Raw genomic sequence first — 20,883 nt, 5'->3', positions numbered from 1 at the left:
ACAATGGTGAAGTGTCATGTAGTCGACGTTCACATGACACCACTAGAAGGATGACAACATACATCTCATCAAAATATCAAACGAATACCAAATTCACATGACTACTAATAGCAAGACTTCTCCCATGTCCTCAGGAACAAATGTAACTACTCACAAAGCATATTCATGTTCATAATCAGAGGGGTATTAATATGCATAATGGATCTGAACATATGATCTTCCACCAAGTAAACTAACTAGCATCAACTACAAGGAGTAATCAACACTACTAGCAACCCACAGGTACCAATCTGAGGTTTGGATACAAAGATTGGATACAAGAGATGAACTAGGGTTTGAGATGAGATGGTGCTGGTGAAGATGTTGACGGAGATTGACCCCTTCCCGATGAAAGGATCCTTGGTGATGATGATGGTGATGATTTCCCCCTCCCGGAGGGAAGTTTCCCCGGCAGAACAGCTCCGCCGGAGCCTTAGATTGGTTCCGCCAAGGTTCCGCCTCGTGGCGGCGGAGTCTCGTCCCGAAAGCTTGCTTATGATTTTTTTCTCGACGAAAGACTCCATATAGCAGAAGATGGGCATCGGAGGGCCACTAGGGGGCCCACGAGACAGGGGGGCGCGCCCCCACCCTCGTAGCTGGTGGGTGGCCCCCCTCTGGTACTTCTTGCGCTCAGTATTTTTTATATATTATGGAAATAACTTCCGTGAAGTTTCAGGACTTTTGGAGCTGTGCAGAATAGGTCTCTAATATTTGCTCCTTTTCCAGCCCAGAATTCCAGCTGCCGGCATTCTCCCTCTTTATGTAAACCTTGTAAAATAAGAGAGAATAGGCATAAGTATTGTGACATAATGTGTAATAATAGCCCATAATGCAATAAATATCGATATAAAAGCATGATGCAAAATGGACGTATCAAGGCCTCACACACGACGATGAACGCCGAGATGTTGAGGAAAGAGTTCGGGGATAGATCATGAAAGTCTATCCCGTAGTAGTACATCAGCCATCGGACGAAAGGGTGGAGTGGAAACCCTAGCCCGCGTAGGAAATGAAGGATGAATACCACCCTCTCGTTGGGCTTCGGTGTGGGGACGACTTGCCCTGGGCTAGAAGACAGTGGGCGATTTCCTTCACTGGATACCCGGCCGCCCGAAGCTCGGTAATGTCCTTCTCCTTGACGGTGGAGGCCATCCACTTGCCTTGACCTCCGGATCCGGACATGGTTGAGTGCTTGCTCGAGTGGGAAAGAGGAGAACTTGGGCGCTAGAGCTCAAGAGTGGAAGGGCAGAGGAAGAGAGAAGGCGTGGGAGAAGAAGGGGGAATCCTTATCCCCTTATAAAGGCAGTGAATATCGAACGCCTCCCCACTCGCCCTAAAACTCGCATATTCCCAAGGGCTGTGTAAACGGTACGGTTGGGTTACCCATGCCCGTATTGATGAGAATCCCGCAATAAGGGGACACAATCTCTGCTTTGACAAGACGTGCCAATGGAAACCGCATCTCGAAGCGCGGAACGGCAGACAAAAACGGTTCGATATAATGACCGGACAGACGTGATGTCATCTTGCAAAAAAGTTGTCAGCAAATGGGACTCGTGAAATATTATGTTCCTTGCAGTCGTGTGTGGTGCTTGTGTTGCAGATCCGGACACCTTCTTTTTATCCGAAGACTATCTTGGAGTATTCGGAGAGTGGAACCCGCCTTGCAATGCCGAAGGCAATCTGCGCGCCGGACACATCGTCATTGAAGTCTGGTTCAGGGGCTACTGAGGGAGTCCTGGACTAAGGGGTCCTCGGGCGTCCGACCTATTGGATATGGGCCGGACTGTTGGGCCGTGAAGATACGAAGACCGAAGACTCTACCCGTGTCCGGATGGGACTCTTCTTAACGTGGAGGGCAAGCTTGGCGACCGACTATGAAGATTCCTTTCTCTGTAACCGACCTTGTGTAAACCTAGATCCCTCCTGTGTCTATATAAACCGGAGGGCTAGGTCTATAGATGGACCCCCGAATAATCATAGCCAGGTTAGACCTTTAGGGTTTAGCCATTACGATCTCATGGTAGATCAACTCTTGTAATACTCATATTCATCAAGATCAATCAAGCAGGAAGTAGGGTATTACCTCCATAGAGAGGGCCCGAACCTGGGTAAACATTGTATCCCCCGCTCTTGTTACCATCGATCCTAGACACACAGTTCGGGACCCCCTACCCGAGATCCGCCGGTTTTGACACCGACAGTAGCCACCACAGCTGACCACCTTTCCACCATGACCTTCGCTGCCCAGGCCATGGCCACTTGATCCTAGATTTGGCCCAAACAGTCCGTGCTGCCCGCGACCTCCAGACGTTCACCATGACACACTGCCATGCCACAACACAAGTGCCTTCGCCGCATGCCGAGGGACAGCCACCACCCCGGCAGCCCCCCACTGCAGCACCACACAGCACCGCCTCGAGGGCCAACTCATGAGCAGGAGATGCATCTAGGAGAGATGCCCCCCAGTCATCGGAACCTGCATGGCTTCGCTGATATGGCGTCGAGAGGAGGGAGATGATGGGGAGGGAGGCGGCGTGGTGGAAGGTTTTCACCCCCTTGTTGCTAGAGGAGGGTGGCAATGGGGTAGGTTTCAGGTGACCACTCAAATGAGGGCTTCTTTGATTCGAAAGATTTGTGAAGAAATTTTCGAGGATTCTTTTTTGTTTGATAGGAATTTTTTGGAGGATTCTAACACTTAGGATTTTTTTATGTGGGTTGTTTGATTTGTAAGATGTCAAACCATAAGATTTTTTCTTTAGAATTCATCTACACTGGATTTCATAGGATTTGTTTTTCAAGTACTCCAATTTTTTGAAATAATCTTCCGTTTTCGTGCGCACAATCAGTTTTCAAGTGCACAATCGAACATCCTCACAATCATGTACTTCCTCCGTTCCACATTACTCGTCGCAGAGATGGATGTATTTAAAACTAAAATATATCTAGATACATCCATACCCGCGACAAGTAATTCAGAACGGAGGAAGTAGCAGCGAAGATGGCATGCTACTCTACCTACATTTTCCCTATTTTCGCGTTTTGAAAATCCCGCGAATCAAAGATGCTCTAAATACACTATGTCACTAATTCTTTAGACGTACTATTATCTGTGTGTATGTTCAAATGGGCCCGTGGCAATAAGTTATGTACGTCTTTTGCCGACCTGCTGTCCGTTTCCACCGGTCCCGACTCCACCGAAGTTTGGAAAGGTTAGCTTAAAAAAAAAGATCTGGAAAGGCGCTGCTTCTCCCGGCGTCCGTGGAAGACCGACGCGTGCACCTCCCCAAGCCGGTCCCACACACGACGCTCCGTGATTCTCCCGTCCCCCAAACCCGAATTCCTCCATGTTCTTCCTCTGTTCCTTTTGATTTGATGAGAATTCCCCCGTCCTCCCGGCCGCGTTCCTGGATTTTGTAATTTTCCTCGTCCAATTCGGCAGTCCAACCTGGAAATTTGACGTCCTTTTCGCGTTCCGCCCCTGCTTTCCTGCCGGCCCACTCCCGCACCCCGAAGGAGACCAGCCAAATCGGTATCACAGCCCGGGGGAATTCGCCGTCCAGCCAGATCGGACGAGCCCCGTCCGACCTGTTGTTCCCCCTCCGCGCAGCTTCCATGAACATGGAGCGCCTGCCGGCGGAGCGCCACGGCCACCGGTACGAGCGGATGCAGCCGGAGCCCGCCGCCGAGGGGGACGCGTCGGCCTCGTCCTCGTCCTCGCCGTCGGCGCCGGCGCGGCGGCCGGAGGTCCTCGCGGCGTCGGCGTCGTTCCGGCTGTCCGAGGCCACGCGGGTGTTCGAGGAGCTCCCGCGCGCCACCATCTTCTCCGTCTCGCGCCCCGACGCCGGCGACATCACCCCCATGCTCCTCTCCTACACCATCGAGATCAACTACAAGCAGGTCCGCGGATCCTCCTGCGCCCCCCCCCCCCCCCCCCCCTCTCTTCTCCGGTTTACGATTCCGAACATTTCCTACCTCCCATCGGTGATGCCCGACTCTGCTCGGGTTCCTGGGAAGTCGTGCGAATTCGGTGCCATGCGATGCTGCTGATTAGTCCGAAATTTTGCGTGGCCAAAATCTATGATCAAGTTAGGCGCCCCAGTTTAATTAGACAGCACTTACTGTCGTTGTAGCTACGCTTCTGGTTGTTGCCTCAATTGCTTCGTTTGGTTCCAGGTTTTCACGCCATCAGTTGATTTGAGTGGCCAGTAATCCAGTATGCTAATGGCGGGACATGAACACGAGCATTTGAGTTGTTATATTCAATTTTCTCCGACTGATGACATTGCTAGTAGGGTGTGCCTATTGTGTTGTCGGGTGCGCGACCTTCATGGTTTGGTGTTACAAGGCGAGGCCTCCAAGTACAGTATGAAATTGCGTCAGGTTATTTGTTGGCTCAAATGCGATTCGGGTAAACACAGTTTCAGTTCGTCTGAAACGATGGCCCAGGCTACTTAGCAATGATGGGTTTACGTTCAGAATGTCCATGGACATGTTTGGTGTCTCATAGCTGGACGTGTATATGAAATTTGGATAGTAAAGAGCTACCCTCGCAGGTGCAAGTGCAACATTGTGCCAATACTCGCTCACAAACTACTAACTAGAACTTTGGTGATTTTCTTCCTTATAAAATTTGCTGAAAGTGCTGAGTTTTCATTTGGTTACAAAAACTTAGGACTGCATCTATTTCATGAATTGGGCTTTCAGATAAAATTTCATGGATAGCTGTTGTTATCCTTATTGAGTACAAAGGATTCGTGATGTAAAATGTGCCAACTTCTTATGGGAAAACTTTTTTGTTTACCCAATAACTTCTAACGTTCCATGTCAGCGGTAGGCATCTCGTCTCAAGTTCTTGGACAAAAATAACCATTCCTGTCCTTCTTGGGTTCTTGGATGATTATTTAGCGTTTACACGTCTTTTTGACTTGGATAGACCAATTTCAGACATAGAACTTGATTCTTTAGAAGATATTAAAGAAATTGCTGGACATGCATGGCTAATAACTGATACTTGCATCAGTTTGTATATCAAAGGAATGCATCCTAAATTAATATATTTCAACCATTTTGACCCCTTACATTACAAAATAACCATAGTGTTGATTGCTGACCTATCTGTCCTTACTCCTTAATAATTTGGTGCATGATTTAGTGGTCAACAGGTTGTGAAAACAGATTCTGCTACCTTTTGCATCAGATACCTTTAACATGCAGTAGGGTACTATCTGGAGCATAAGTTTGTAATAAGTTCAAAGTTAATAGAACTTAATGATACATCGTACAAGTGCACATGTTCATAAACGCACGAGCAAACACTAAGCTGTCGCTAGAGAAAGAACCCATGGGACACATGTGCCCTGGAATTTCTTGCGACCCTAGTGTTTGTATTTGCTCAAATACCTACTCCCTCCTTCCATCTATATAGGGCCTAATGCGTTTTTCGAGACTAACTTTGACCAAATGTTAGAGCAATAATATATGACATGCAACTTACACAAAGCACATCATCAAATTCGTATGTGAAAGGAGCTTTCAATGATATAATTTTCACATTATGCATGTTATGTAGTATTAATTTTATCAATAGTCAAAGGCGGTCTTGAAAAACGCATTAGGCCCTATATAGATGGAAGGAGGGAGTAGCGAAAATCATGATTTTTTGTTAGGTATTTAACCAAATAGGTACTCCCTCCGTAAAGAAATATAAGAGCGTTTAGATCACTAAAGAAGAAATATAAGAGCGTTTAGATCACTACTTTAGTGATCCAAACGCTCTTATATTTCTTTACAGAGGGAGTACTTGCTACTTGTGATGCCTATTCCCTCCTAATATGTGTTCTGCTATTATTATTCCATTAAATACAGATGCGTCATATGTGGACTAAATAATGTTCACTACTTCTATCAGTTTAGGTGGCGTCTTTTTAAGAAAGCCTCCCAGGTTCTCTATCTACACTTTGCATTGAAGCGACGTGAATTTCTTGAAGAATTCCACGAGAAGCAGGAACAGGTTGGTTACATGGCTATCTTGATTAATGTCGACCTTTTAGAACTATTCCCTCTGTTCCGAATTACTTGTCTTAGATTTGTCTAGATACGGAGGTATCTAGCACTAAAATAAGTCTAGATACATCCGTATCTAGACAAATCCAAGACAAGTAATTTGGAACGGAGGGAGTAGAATTCAGTATATAGTGGACAGTGCCAGAGGGAGTAACAAACTCTATAATTATTGTATTCCTATTATGTCCTAAGTTGAGTAATGTTGTTTCATACTGAACTAGATCCATTCTTTATAGAGAAAGTGCAAAAAGCTTTTGTATATCTTTCAATAATGCTGTGTTTGGATGTCTATTGGAGGCTGCCGTATTGTATTCGTTTCAATTCCAATTCAGCTGCGAAACTGTAATGGTCATGAATAGAAATTCGATTGTTTGGGTGTTAATTGAATTGGCTCACGGAATCCTACTGAGGTTTCAATACGAAATCATGTTTGGATGTCAAACTATGGAATTGCATAGCAACATTAGTATATGCATCAAAATAGAAGTTGTATAATGTGTGACTATAATTGGATGATTATCTAGCAAAAAAAGAAAACCAATTATTCTAGAAATCCAGGACGACACCATATAATATTGATGCAAAAGCAAACACAAATTATTAGGCCAAACCTGCAAGAGGATACATTGGTGATTAGCAAATGAATGAGAACAAGAGGCCAGGGGTGGGAAGAAGAAGAAATTGAGTTGTGGCTAGCTGGGCAGAGGAGGACCAGGAGGTAGGGAAGAATGGTGGAGGAAGAAGGGGAGCCGTGCTGATGGTGGAAGAAGGGGACCCGTGTTGACGGCCACTGTGGCTAGACAAGATGGGGCGGCTGAGAAGGACCGAGGTAGAAGAGATGGGCTCCAGTGGTGGGCCACCGCAGTGTCGGGGAGGAAGGTATGGGGTGGCGCCGGAGGGGACTGCAGACGCGGCCAAGAGAGGTCAGATGGGATCTGGCCGCGGCGAGCATGGCAGGAGAAAACGGGAAGGGGTGGCGCCGGAGGAGGGAAGGATCGGCGGCGGAGGAAGAAGGGAACAGAAGGGCGTCGACGTGCACCACCTTCGATCTGCCTGGGCGCCGCCGTCCTCTCCCAGTCCTTCTTTCTCTTGTGGTGGAGGGACGGAGGAACGAAAAAAGGCCCGAAACGTTTTCTTTTGCGGGCCAGAGTCAATACGGCTGAAATCGGAGGTGCAACCCTTCGAATTGCCGCGAGGAGTGGGCGCATGCGAGCGAAAACTGCTCTGTATTCGTTACCGTTTCCGTCTGTTGTTTCAGAGTACATCCAAACACCTGTATTGGGGGTAGCTTAATACCAAATCCAATTCGAGGGCCCAATACAGACATCCAAACACAGCATAAGAGGATAAGAGGAGAAACAACATATATACAAGTGTTTGGGGGCATAATAGTCCACTGCCGCTGCACGCACACAAACACATGTGAAACAACACATCAACACAAACGAGGTAGGCCCATTTAGTTTTCACAAGTTATGATAGCAATGTCATTCGTACAAAAGAAGCAACAATAGGTGAGGGAGGAACAAATATGTGCTTGAAAATAGGAGGGAATATAGGACATCCATTATGTATCCAGTGAATTGGATTAGGTTGTTTGGATTATTACGTGGTTTCAGACATCAACAAAACTGAGAGTTGGCATTGATTGTGTAAGCTAGGAAACAAGGAACAATTTGAAACTCGTGGTTCTTTACGTGCTATCGTTCCTAGCCTGCTTAGTGTATCCAGATACACATTTTTTTTACCAGTTAATCAAGTTTTTTGTTCTCAAGTTATCTAATGAGTTCAAAAAAGTTTCTCTAATATGATACTGCAAACAAGGAAGTTCAATACATATTTTTTTTCTCACATGCCTTCTTACTCTCTTTTATTGAATTCTGCCACTCTAAATCAGTTAACACTTGGATAACTGTCAGTATGATGGAAAATAATCCACTTAAATCCTAGAGCACTGAGTTAATCTTTATATACTGTGATTTAAGGTCAAAGAATGGCTCCAAAATTTGGGAATTGGGGATCATATGCCAGTAGTACATGATGAGGATGAAGTGGACGACGTAAATGTTCCTTCGCAACCCGATGAAAGCTCCATCAGAAATAGGTAAACATCTTTTTATATTCATGAAGCTGGAATGACTGATGTACAGATGCTTTGTAAAATCCCAAAAGTTGATTTAGAGCAGTTGAGTCTCCATATGTTATCCCATGCATGCAGTAAGCAAGACACTGAACCTGTTGTGGCAGAAATGTTCCTTCAATTGCTGTTTTGCCCGTCATTCGACCAGCTCTTGGACGCCAACACTCAATTTCTGACCGAGCAAAAGTTGCCATGCAAGAATATCTTAACCATTTTTTTGGAAACTTGGATATTGTCAACTCACGGGAGGTACAAATCCTTTGTACATCCACTTTGTCAATTCCAGCAGTTATTAAGCATTAAAAAGCCCATCAGAGCAACCTATGTTGTATCTTCTTAATTTATGTCCTAGTCTTAAAATTCTTCCAAAAAAAATGCAGGTTTGCAAATTTTTGGAGGTATCATGTTTGTCATTTTTGCCGGAATACGGGCCTAAGCTAAAAGAAGATTATGTTTCAATTGGCCACTTGCCAAAAATTCAGAAGGGCCATAAGGAGAAATGTTGTTCATGTGGATTGTTTAGTTGTTGCAAGAGCAGCTGGCAAAAGGTATCAAGCAGAATTTTTGTTGTTCAAGTTTGCTATTTTGTTATCATTGTATCTGATATATTCAATTGAATGTTTTGCCAATAGGTTTGGGTTGTCCTGAAGCCAGGATTCTTGGCTTTACTCAAAGATCCTTTTGACCCAAAGCTTTTGGATGTCATTATTTTTGACGCATTGCCACATATGGATATAAATGGAGAAGGTCAAATCTCTCTAGCAAAGGAGATCAAAGAACGCAACCCATTGCATTTTGGATTCCAGGTGCACTTTTCATATTATAATCTCCTGTGTTCACTTAGCATATTTGTTTGACATGACCTCGTGCAATTGCTACAAAGTCCATGCAAATTCAACACATTTTACCAGAAGCAACTTTACTAGGCTACAAATTAAGAAATACCATGTCTCATTATCTCGGGCCTACCAACTTTATTAGTTCTGTAATATCAAGTATGTCTAGCCATCTTTTGAAAGTGCCACATAAGTTGCTGCAAAATTTTATGAGCAGTTGAAGAAGTTACACGGGAAATGTCGGTTATGGTCAGTGTGTGGTTGTTGTGTTTTGTAGTGCTGCCTTATGAAGTTTAGTTATTTACAGAAATATTCACTAAAATGTACCTATAAATTTGCTGTTATGAGTCTAAAGAAGATGCTATCAAATAGTTATCTAACGGCTAACGGCAGAATACTATAATTGCTTCTGGATAGCCATTGAATGCCAAAAAGAGGCTTACTAGATTGTTACTGTCTGCCTTTGTGGGATAGATCTTAATGAACATTCGTCTGTAACATCTGGATGTATAGCTGAATGTCGAGTCTTGTTAAATTGACATCCTGTTGTAAGAGTGACACTGTTTTAGCTGTTAGTATGAGACTTGGAACATGAAATTGTAGTTAACATGTGATATTTATCACTTTATGAGATTAATTTGTCTCTATCGCTTCCCCTTGTGATACAAAATTTATTGTTATTCCACAACCATTTTGAATAAGTTGATATGTTTAGTGAAGGCAGGAGATTGTGGCATTATCGCGTAAAAGACTGCAGAAGCTTGTTGCTCTTTTATGGAGTACTTCTGTAGTTAAATACTTATATTGCATACGCTCATAAAAAACAGCACAAATTCCCAATGAACCTGGTAGTACAAATTTGAGGCATGGTTGATTTGCTACCAAAAAATTGGCTAGACAATGTTTAGGCAAGCCGATGCCAAAACTTGCAGTTGGCAACCTTTTTTAGAGTTAGCAAGATAATTGGTAGCCAATATTCTGTCAAGCCTGAATCTGTTAATGCTATTCACTGGTGAAAGGTATCCTCTGGTGGCCGGACAATTAAGTTACGAACAAAAAGCTCGTCTAAGGTTAAGGATTGGGTTACTGCAATCAATGCTGCTAGACAACCTCCAGAGGGCTGGTGTTACCCTCATCGTTTTGGTTCATTTGCACCACCAAGGGGCCTGTTGGAAGATGGGAGTATGGCACAGTGGTTTATAGATGGGCAAGCTGGATTTGAAGCAATTGCTTCCTCGATTGAGCATGCTAAATCCGAGGTTTATTTTTTATTTCCAGTTACTTGACAGGAATGTATCTGCCATCTTACATAAGTCTAAGATAATTGAAATTTGATTCAGATATTTATTGCTGGCTGGTGGCTCTGCCCAGAATTGTATCTCCGACGTCCCTTCGAACATCATGGGTCATCTAGGCTTGATGCTCTACTGGAAGCAAGAGCGAAGCAGGGTGTGCAGGTATTGTAGTTGCTTTATATTTTCTAATCAGAACTTGCTAGGTGAACTCATGAAGTGTGTGATATTTGAACTATCATCGTCACCACTTCTAGTTATATATGCCAATCCATGAGTTGCAGATTTCTATATCATATACTTTGGCAAATATGCTGCTTCATAAGTTATCCCAAGTATAATCATCTGAAGATATCTCATTTGTATTATAAACGTTTATTCTGACCTCACAAGGTCAAACAAGAATACAAAAACACCTCCACAAGTTAGGCAGCATGTAGAAAATACCCCGTCATTTTAGCCTCTTTGCTCTCAATACATTCTCATCCTTTTTTGAGCAGAGTGCATTCTCATCCTTACTTTCTTTTTGTGCATGCTGCAAGTGATAAGCTACTCATTACCATTGATGTTGACTTTCTTTTTGTGCATGCTGCAAGTGATAAGCTACTCATTACCATTGATGTTGAGACCGCAGAAGAGATTTTGCAACCCATAGGCAATATGATTTGTAAAACATCTTTTGACATAAATACCATTCATGTACAGGTCCCATATGTGAATAACTGAATGTTTTTTATTTATTTTTCCTGTATATAGTATTATAGACAGGAAAATACTGTCATTGGATTTTCCTTGATAGTTTTTTAGGCTAGTACACGATGATAAAGTCATAGTCAAAGACGTGCATCGGAGACTAAGAATAAAAACTTGCTTACGTGGGTATTTTTTTTTTACAAAATGGAAACTTATAGATAAATAAAGGGATTGCTGTTGAAGAAGTTAAGTTGACTTCGTACCATATTTGTTTTAGCATGAAGTAATATCTGACTGTTGATATAAACTGATAATTACTAACTAATGAATTGTGTACTTTCTTTTGCAGATTTACATTCTAATGTATAAGGAGGTTGCACTTGCCTTGAAAATTAATAGCTTGTACAGTAAAAACAGGCTACTTAACATTCATGAGAATGTTAAAGTTCTGCGCTACCCAGATCATTTCTCAAGTGGTGTATACTTGTGGTACGGCTGATTTTTTCAACTTTTTGCTATGTTATTAGGGAAACTCTGACAATTTAATTGTTTATTAACTTTAAGGTCACATCATGAGAAAATTGTGATTGTCGATAATCAAGTCTGCTATATTGGAGGACTTGATCTGTGCTTTGGTCGCTATGATAGTCCTGACCACAAAGTTACCGATGTTCCTTCTACGATATGGCCAGGGAAAGACTACTACAACCCTAGGTAAGTAATTTAATCTTTTATCCATAGCTTTAGATATTCTGAACTTCCCATATGCTTCCTTTGTAAATATACCTAAATTTAATCTCTTGTACGTAAGGGAATCTGAGCCGAATTCTTGGGAGGACTCAGCAAAAGATGAACTTGACCGTACTAAATATCCTCGTATGCCATGGCATGACGTCCAGTGTGCTCTGTACGGTCCACCTTGTCGGGATGTAGCAAGGCATTTTGTCCAGCGCTGGAATTACTCAAAGGTTAGTTTGCTCCATTGATCTGCTCATCAGAGAAAGCGTTTGCCCACTTCTTGTTGTAAATTTACTGTTACTTTTCCCAGAGGAATAAAGCTCCAAATGAGCAAGCAATTCCGTTGCTGATGCCTCATCACCACATGGTTATTCCACATTACAAGGGCAGAAGTAAAGAAGCAAATGGTGAGGCTGAGGGTAAGCAAAATCATGATGAGAATGTTGATGTTAAAAAGACAGCCTCCTTGGCATCAAGTGCATCAAGTCAGGACGTTCCATTACTTTTACCTCAAGAGCTTGAACCTCAGGCATTGCCTGATGGAGATTTAGCGATGACTGGCTTTGACATTAACCAGGCAGATAACGCAAACAAAACAGGCTTCAAACAGCCTTTGCTCAACCGAAAGGCAAAATTCGACGCTTCTCGTCAGGATTTACCTATGAGAGGTTTTGTAGACAATCTCAGTTCCCCGGAGTCTGCAACTATTAGGCGTTTTGATTCACCGAAAGAAGATAGGCATCACATGGATAAGAAATGGTGGGAGAGGCAGGAGCAAGGAGATCAAGTTGCTTCAGTACTTGACATTGGGCAAGTTGGACCAAGGGCAACTTGTCGTTGTCAGGTAGTGTTTTGGTACTATGCAATAGATTTCAAAATATTTGGTGAAACTGAGGAATGAGGTTCATGTATATCAATTGCATTGCATATCTCCAGTTTATTTAATTTATCAATGTTTTTGCTCAGGTTATTAGAAGTGTTGGTCAATGGTCAGCTGGAACCACTCAAATTGAAGGAAGTATCCACAATGCCTACTTTTCTCTAATTGAAAAGGCAGAACACTTTGTATACATTGAGGTCTGTATTCATTGTTTGAACTTTTAACAAGTAAACTCAATTCAAATTGTCAGTAGTTTTTACTCCTTCTGTTCACAAATGTAAGACGTTTTTGCATTTCAATTTAAACTGCAAAAACATCCTACATTTGTTTACAGAGGGAATACTAGATAATACTGTAAAGTGATATTCACCATGCGTTCTTGTTACTTTCTTATTTCTATGTATTTGTGGTGATTAGTGTGATTTAGATGATACATTTTCTGCAGCGTAACAAAAATATCACATTTTACACATGCATTTTAAAGTTTGTAATCGGAGTGTTTTTTACGAGTGAATTGTAAGTATACTGGCATATTATCTAAACATCCTTTTGGTTGGCCTTTTGCAGAATCAGTTTTTCATATCAGGCCTTTCAGGGGATGACACAATTAAAAACCGTGTGTTGGAAGCATTGTACAGGCGTATACTTCGAGCAGAGAGAGAGAAAAAGCGCTTTAAAGCCATCATCGTTATACCCCTTTTACCGGGTTTTCAGGTAATTTTCTGCTACAGGAATAAGGATTGCGCTGTTTCTCTGTTATTGAAATAATCTCATGGTAGGGAGGCATTGATGATGGTGGAGCTGCATCTGTGAGGGCAATTATGCACTGGCAGTACCGGACTATCTGTAGAGGCCCTAATTCGATACTGCAGAATCTGTATGATGTGATTGGTCTTAAGGCCCATGACTATATTTCCTTTCATGGTCTCAGAGCACATGGTAGGCTAACTGATGGAGGTCCCGTGGTTACTAGCCAGGTAATGTCAATATTTTTGAGTCTGGGAGCATGTTTTGTGTCCCTCCAGGGTGCTGAATCTTGTTCATTTGGCTTCCATATATTTTGTTTATGATATAACAAGCCAATGTCGTTGTAGTGCTTGTTGCCATGATGCTTTTTTACTATTTATCACATAAATTCCTTTTAACACGATCTGCCTTACAGATTTATGTACACAGCAAGTTAATGATCATTGATGACCGCATTGCATTGATTGGTTCAGCTAACATAAATGATAGAAGCTTGCTTGGATCAAGGGATTCTGAGGTATGTATTTCTCAGATTCCTTTTCTGTGTATAATGCACAGTGTATTTTGTATGCTGGTCCTGTTTTATAAGATTGAATTCGGTCAACAGTCCTTATTCTGCAATGTAGAGCCGATGCAACATTTAAAATGGTTATAAAAATACACTTCATTTCAGCTTCCTATCACTTTAAGAGTAGCCTAACTTCTAACCAGACTACTATTTTTTTTTGCTTTCGTGGCAAGTATTTTCTGCATTGTTAACTGTATTTAGTCAATAGCAAATCGCTTATACCTAAGCAATGTGTAAATTGCCTGTAACTAACTAAATGTGTAAATCGCTTATAACTAAGTAATGTTTTAATCACGAGTAGGGCATTTTGGAGGACGAGCTCCATCAAAAATCACATTTTAAAGTTCCAAAAAATTCTGGAAAAAATCATAAACGTTTATATGGATGTGTTTTACATGTGTGTAAAGTTTGACGATTTAGTGCATTATGGTGAGAGCTACACAAAAAAGACAAGTTCGTGCATTTTTAATAGTGAACAGTGCGGACACTGTTCATCCTTTTCAAAATCACGATTGTCTTTTTCTGTAGCTCTCACCATAATGAATACCATCTTCAATTTTTATACATGCACTCCCTCTGTAAAGAAATATAAGTGATCTAAACGCTCTTATATTTCTTTACAGAGGGAGTATTATACATCCGTATGAACGTGTGATCTTTTTTAGAATTTTTTGGAACTTCAAAATATGATTTCAAAAATTTCAAAATAAAGAGCTCCATGGAGCTTGACCTCCCTTTATAGTGTCTTCGGTAAATTACTTATACTTAAGTAATGTGTTGGTGATGGAAGTGGGTTACATGATGCTTTTCTCCTGCGACTTCCAGATTGCTGTGGTCATCGAAGATAAAGAAGTTGTTAATTCCAAAATGGATGGGAGACATTGGGAAGCTGGTAAATTCTCTCTCAGCCTACGGCTTTCTCTCTGGGCGGAGCACCTTGGCCTTCATCGCGGAGAGGTTTGGACTATGTTTTTTTGCTCTCACTCTTTGCGCTTGGTAACTTTCTTAATAGTAAATCCTAATAGATGTTTAGGACATCGAAATGGTCTAGAATACACCTTTTGACTAATAATCTTTTTCACATTTTTATTTGAAAACTTATTAGCTATTATGTTATAGAAGTACTTCTGATTAGAAATATACTAATATCATTTCCACAAGACAAAGTATATGTGTGTATTTTCTTGTTCAAATATTTGTTATTTTGTACCGCATACATTCTGAACTGACATCAATTTAGTAATAGATGGAGGCATAATATACGGATGTTAGGCTGAAAGCCACGATTTTAGGTAGAAGTGATTAAGGATGTGCATTATCCTGTTGTTTACCATCTTTATGTCTGTGCTTCCTGGTATGTCTTGTGCACCCAGTCCATTTATCTTTAGTAGACGCTGAGTTACAAGCCTGTTTTTCCAATGCTAAGAGCATCTCCGGCCCTTCACCCAAAAACTTCCCTAAGAACTTTAACCCCCTAGACCTTCTCCTTATATATTTAACCCCCTAAAAAGAACTTTAACCCCCTAGACCTTCTCCTTATATATTTAACCCCCTAAAATTTGTGGAGTTAACCCTTGAGCTGAGCAATTCCTGCCCAAATTTACTCCAACTGAGCAACTTCCTAAGAACTTTCATGCTCAACCGCCTCCCGCCGCCGCCGCGCGATGTCGAGTTGGCGCCCTCCGCCGTGGGAATGGATGTCTTTGTTCCCATCGAATCCTTCGGCTCCGACTCCTCTTGCCATGGAAACGGTAGGGCAAGGTCTTGCTGCCCGGTGCAGCCGCATGTGGGACCATCCACACACCCTCCTCTACACCTGGCCGCCCTCCCATTCCCCGAATGTAGTGAAGAAGCAATGCCAAAGGCCGGGCAAGTCGAAGGATGGTGCGGCGGTTCGGGAGAAGGCTGCTGTCGCCATCGCCCCCTCTGACGCCCCCTCCACTCAAAGTTCAAAAAAGCGCTAGGCGTAATTTGGCCACCTACTTCTGCCTTGATAGCTTATGCGTTGCTTAGGTGCGATTAGGCGTTCCGTACACAATCACTACAGTGTGAAGAAATAAGCCAGATGGGCTGACCTAGCCCATTAAAGCACCGGCCCATTTATCCTCTTCTCATTAAAACCTCTCGTGGATACATAGTGGATAGAAATTCTAGGGATCCTCCTCATGGCACCTCTCCCTCTTCCTCTCTCCCTTGTTGCACCCATGGATCTCAACCCCGCGGGAGTGGTCAAATCCTCGACGGTGAGGATGAATCTTCACTGGGTAGGTCAAATCCTCAATGGGTAGATTGATTTCTCGCCCGAGAACATGATTCCTCACCAAAGAGGGCTGATTTCTCAACAGAGGACCTCGCTGGCCGCCTTTTTGAGCGCCTAGGGCCGAGCACCTAACAACCTTTTTTTGAACTATGCCTCCATTGCCCCTTCGGCACCAACTGAGGTCACCAATGCCAGCGTCGTCGATTCCGCCCACTAGGTGTTTGACACATTGTCCGATTGGTAATTTTCTCTCTTTTTTTCTTTATCAAACTCTCTGGTGCATTGTAAATTAGTGATGGATATGCAACTTGGAAGCTGCGATGCTCAAATGTGGTGATGGATTTTTGCATTTGAACAAACCGAAGCGAAAAGCCAAGAAGACAAGACTTGCTTCCATGGTGGCGTTCGATGAATCTAACACCATCGGGCTCGAGGAAATTCCCTTGTCTATGGCGGATGAAATCCCAAGAGGGAGAAATGGTAGTCCCAAATTGGAGGAGATCGACCTGCATATTACGAAGAAGCTAACAAGATTAGTGAACTACGAGCCCGAGGAGGATGAGACTTGGTGCTATGCTTGGCTGAACATCTCCCTTGATGCCCACTGTTGGAGCCGATCAAACAAAGGAAACCTTTTGGAAAAGGATTGAGGAATACTATGCACACAGTGTCCTGATTTGATTCCCTCCAACATAATATAAGGTTCTCTTGCTCACCGTTGGATTGTCATCTACTCCCTCCGTTCTAAAATAGATGACCCAACTTTGTACTAACTTTAGTACAAAATTAGTACAAAGTTGGGTCATCTATTTTGGAACGGAGGGAGTAAGATTTTTGCAGCCAGTGGTCCGGTTGTGTTGAGTAATAGGACAGCTCGCCTTTGAGTAGAGTTTCAATTAATGAGTATAGGCCGTACATGCAAGAGCTATACAAGCATCGGAGCAAGTGGTTTGGTAACAAGCCATTCACCACTTTGCACCATTGCTTCGCCATGCTCAAGGTAAATGAGAAGTGGGCGAGGAGGAACTTTGAAACAACATTGAGAAGGTTAAGATTGAGGATCTCGGTCTCCACTGATCTCAAGGATGATGGTGAGGGTGATATGATAGGGGAAGAAGCCCCACTCCTAGCTCTTGTTTGGATGGGAGAAAGAGATGGAGAGGAAGAATGGTGCACTTGGTGCCTACAAAGGAGAACTTAATGCTATAATCAAAGGAGATGGCGGCTGAACGCAAGCTAGAGAAGATGGTGGGGTGGATGGAGCTCAAAGTGATGGGGAGGAGAGGTTGAGAGCAAAGGCCTTGGCCGAGGCATACTTGATGGATGCCGAGGAGAGGAAAGTGTGTGCCGGCGAGCGTAGGCTTGCAATCAGGACCTAAGTGGAGATGAACAATAGGAGGTCAAAGAGTGCCAAATCATGTTCATGGATGCAAGCGGGATGGACAACAAGACAAAACAATACTGACAGCTCACTCGTTGGCAAGATCGATGTTCTATGGTGGTGATAGTAGTAGTTGTAGTGGTGGCAATGGGAGTGCATGATTATGTTACATGTGGTGGCTTTCGCGGTGGCTTTTGACGAAAAATGTAGGATGCGGTGGCTTTTGACGAACTATGTAGGATGCAGTGGCTTTTGGATGGGATGTGGTTGCTTTTGATGATAAATATGTTGGATGCAGTGGCTTTTGATGATGAACTATGTTGGGATGCTCTATGTTGATGCTTTTTGTTCAATTGGAAATGTTATTGAAGAAGGGGAGCCTTGGCGCAGTGGTAAAGCTGCTGCCTTGTGACCATGAGGTCACGGGTTCAAGTCCTGGAAACATCCTCTTGCAGAAATGTAGGGAAATGCTGCGTACAATAGACCCAAAGTGGTCGGACCCTTCCCCGGACCCTGTGCAAGCGGGAGCTACATGCATTGGGTTGCCCTTTTTTTTGGAAATGTTATTGAAATGTGTGAGTTGTTCAAAATTTTGAATTGTTTATAAGAAACATTACAATTATAGGGAGTGTATAAGAAATTTTGAATTATGTATGCAAAAGGATGGAGGAAATAGCAAATGAAAAATATAGGGAGTTAAGTTTAGGGGAAGAACTAGGTGCAAGAAAGTTTAAGCCCTCAAATTTTAGGGAGGTTATCCAGGGAGTTAAGTTTTAGGGGAAGGTGTAGAGATACTCTTACAACTACAAGGGCATATGCCTGTCTGATTGTTTTGTGTTGTTTGTGTGCTATTTTTTATAGAACATATTAGAGGGGCGATGCTAATTCACGCGCGGCCGCGGCAACGCACGATTTGGAAAATGCATCGATGGGGTGGGATAGTTTAGAGAAACCGGCGGGTTTGGATAGTTTACAGTGGGCCCTACCCCCCTGAAAATCAGGGGGGGGGGGAGAGATTAGTAGTGGTTGACTAATTTGATGGGCTTGTAGCGATTCATATGTTAACGAGCCGTTCCACACGCGCATGATCAGATCCACCTGGTGGGCCCCAAGGGAAAAGGCTGTCTGCTGAGCGCTTGGCTTTGGATGGATCGATCGCTCCAGCGTGCGGGCGTGAAAGAGTGTCTTCGATATTAGAGTAGGCCCATACAATATAGTGATGTACTCCCTCCGTCCCATAATATAAGAACGTTTTTGACACTAGTGTAGTGTTAAAAACATTCTTGTATTTTGGGACAGAGGGAGTATTATACATCATGTGAAGTTTTGATTCAAGGAATAGAAATAATCTGCAAAACCCTTAAGACTAGTTAGGATCTTATTGAGTGTTTGGATACTTTTTTTAGAAAACGCAAAAGCATCTGCATTTCATTTCATTGCAAAGGTAGAGAAAGGACAGCCTCGATAGAGGCCTGATACAATGTAGTACGAAGAAACAAAACTGACACCCTAATCCCTAAAAACATTTATATGTTCACACTTGTATGATGTATGTATAGATAAATGATCAAAACTATCCTGCGCCCGAACCTCTTTCGTGTGGGCTAAAACTCACCTACCGCCTTGGTTAAAACCTGATAAAAGAAAATTACGTGAATTTGGTATATCACAAGCATGCTTGATGAGGATTTTTTCTCTTTATTGTAGCGTACAAGAAAATTCTGTGCATTATTCAAGTTCACAAAATATCATTTTCTCTTGCAGGTTAGCCACATCATGGATCCTATGGATGATACGACGTTCAAAAATATCTGGATGGCCACTGCTAAGGTGAGAGAAACAAAAATGTTGTACGCTGAAGTCATAGTTCATTCAAGAATCAAGACTATGATTACTAAGCATATGGGATGTTGCCTATAAATTACATTGTATTTGGTATTTGCAAATTCTTTTGTTGATTTCCTTTATTCTTATTACTGAATTACCTGAGCATGTCTGGCAGACAAATACCACGATTTACCAGGATGTATTCTCTTGTGTTCCCAATGATCTCATCCATTCAAGGTATTTATCAACAGCCATTTCATTTCAGTATTATTTCATCCTATTATTGCATTCTCTGAAACATAATAACCACACAGGACACAGTTTCGGCAAAGCATTGCTTACTGGAAGGAAAAAATTGGCCACACTACAATTGATCTAGGCGTTGCCCAAGAAAAGCTCGAAACCTACCAGGATGGCGATCTCAAAGGTGCCGACCCTATGGAGAGATTGCAGTTGGTCAGAGGCCACCTTGTATCTTTCCCTTTGGATTTCATGTGCCAAGAGGACTTGAGACCGTATTTCAGTGAAAGCGAGTATTACACATCTCCACAAGTTTTCCATTAGGTTTGATTTTCATGGAAGAGTTGCTCTCTCAGTGCCTTAGTTGTACATAGTACAGGCGCCAGCTTGTAGATGTTTTTACAGGAAATGAAGAAAATATACGGCCACGTCAGGCAGTTTACAAATATACCCCATTCACCGGAGACCTCTCTTTTTGCGCAATTACCCGTGCTCAGATTCTTCTTTTTCCAACCAAAGAATATAGGAATATAGTTAGTTCATTCGATGGCTCTTGTTTTTCTAGGTGAGAAATGCCCCTGTTCAGTTGGCGCTTTTCCAGTCCAGAGAATAGGCTCTTTCTTCAAAGCTGTCTCGGTTGTACATTATGAATTATTTTGAAGAATAAGTACATTCTAGTTGGCCTTGCAATGTATGCACTATTAATCTCCGGTGTGACTTTTGAAACCTTTGCTGTCTTGTGTTTCATCTTCTCGAGACAGAACAATCATCTCATCTTGAACTGATGTGTTTCTGTGATGTTATGAATGAGGATGTATTTACCCAGATGAATGATATAACGAATGAAGATGCACGTACCCTGCACCTCTTCACCAGTAATCATTAAACGTCATTGCATGTGTTTTGGCAGAAGCTGGTAATAAGAAACAGCCGAGGGTTACGTCCATACTATGTAGCCATATCCTAATAGAGTATGATTACGTACACATTTCGCCCATGGTTTCTCACAGAATTCCTGGACATCTCTCGAAGGAACCACTTTAGCAGTTAGCATGATCTGGGCTAGTCGACTAGATTTCCTCCAGCCAACACAAGCTACAACCAACTTTGTACTCCCTCCGTTTTGAATTATTTGTTTTAGATTTGTCTAGACACGGAGGTATCTAGCACTAAAAT

At 42.6% G+C, this 20,883-nt stretch overlaps 1 protein-coding gene across 2 annotated transcripts; it reads left to right on the top strand.

Moving 5' to 3' along the window:
* The first annotated feature begins 3,285 nt into the window (after positions 1–3,285).
* PLDP1 (phospholipase D P1) lies at positions 3,286–20,417 on the top strand. 2 transcript variants are annotated; one of them, XM_048679810.2, is made up of 20 exons: positions 3,286–3,939; positions 5,951–6,052; positions 8,091–8,209; positions 8,353–8,494; positions 8,626–8,793; positions 8,878–9,051; positions 10,101–10,340; positions 10,422–10,538; positions 11,416–11,555; positions 11,631–11,780; positions 11,878–12,034; positions 12,115–12,648; positions 12,771–12,881; positions 13,252–13,398; positions 13,464–13,661; positions 13,847–13,948; positions 14,825–14,956; positions 19,405–19,470; positions 19,643–19,704; positions 19,782–20,417. In XM_048679810.2, exons 1-20 carry the CDS (start codon positions 3,655–3,657, stop codon positions 20,029–20,031), a joined length of 3,396 nt encoding a protein of 1,131 aa, XP_048535767.1. In that variant the 5' UTR covers positions 3,286–3,654; the 3' UTR covers positions 20,032–20,417. The 2 variants fall into 2 exon arrangements, with proteins under 2 accessions (XP_048535767.1, XP_048535775.1); XM_048679818.2 differs by lacking the exons at positions 3,286–3,939; positions 5,951–6,052 and having other exon boundaries at positions 8,324–8,494.
* Positions 20,418–20,883: the final 466 nt, after the last annotated feature.

This window comes from Triticum urartu, chromosome 1A (genome assembly GCF_056163025.1).
Source record: "Triticum urartu cultivar PI428250 chromosome 1A, HENAU_Tu73, whole genome shotgun sequence".
Lineage (NCBI taxonomy): Eukaryota > Viridiplantae > Streptophyta > Magnoliopsida > Poales > Poaceae > Triticum > Triticum urartu.
Note: the sequence above shows the minus strand (reverse complement) of the source record. Positions and strands in the feature narration are given on the sequence as shown.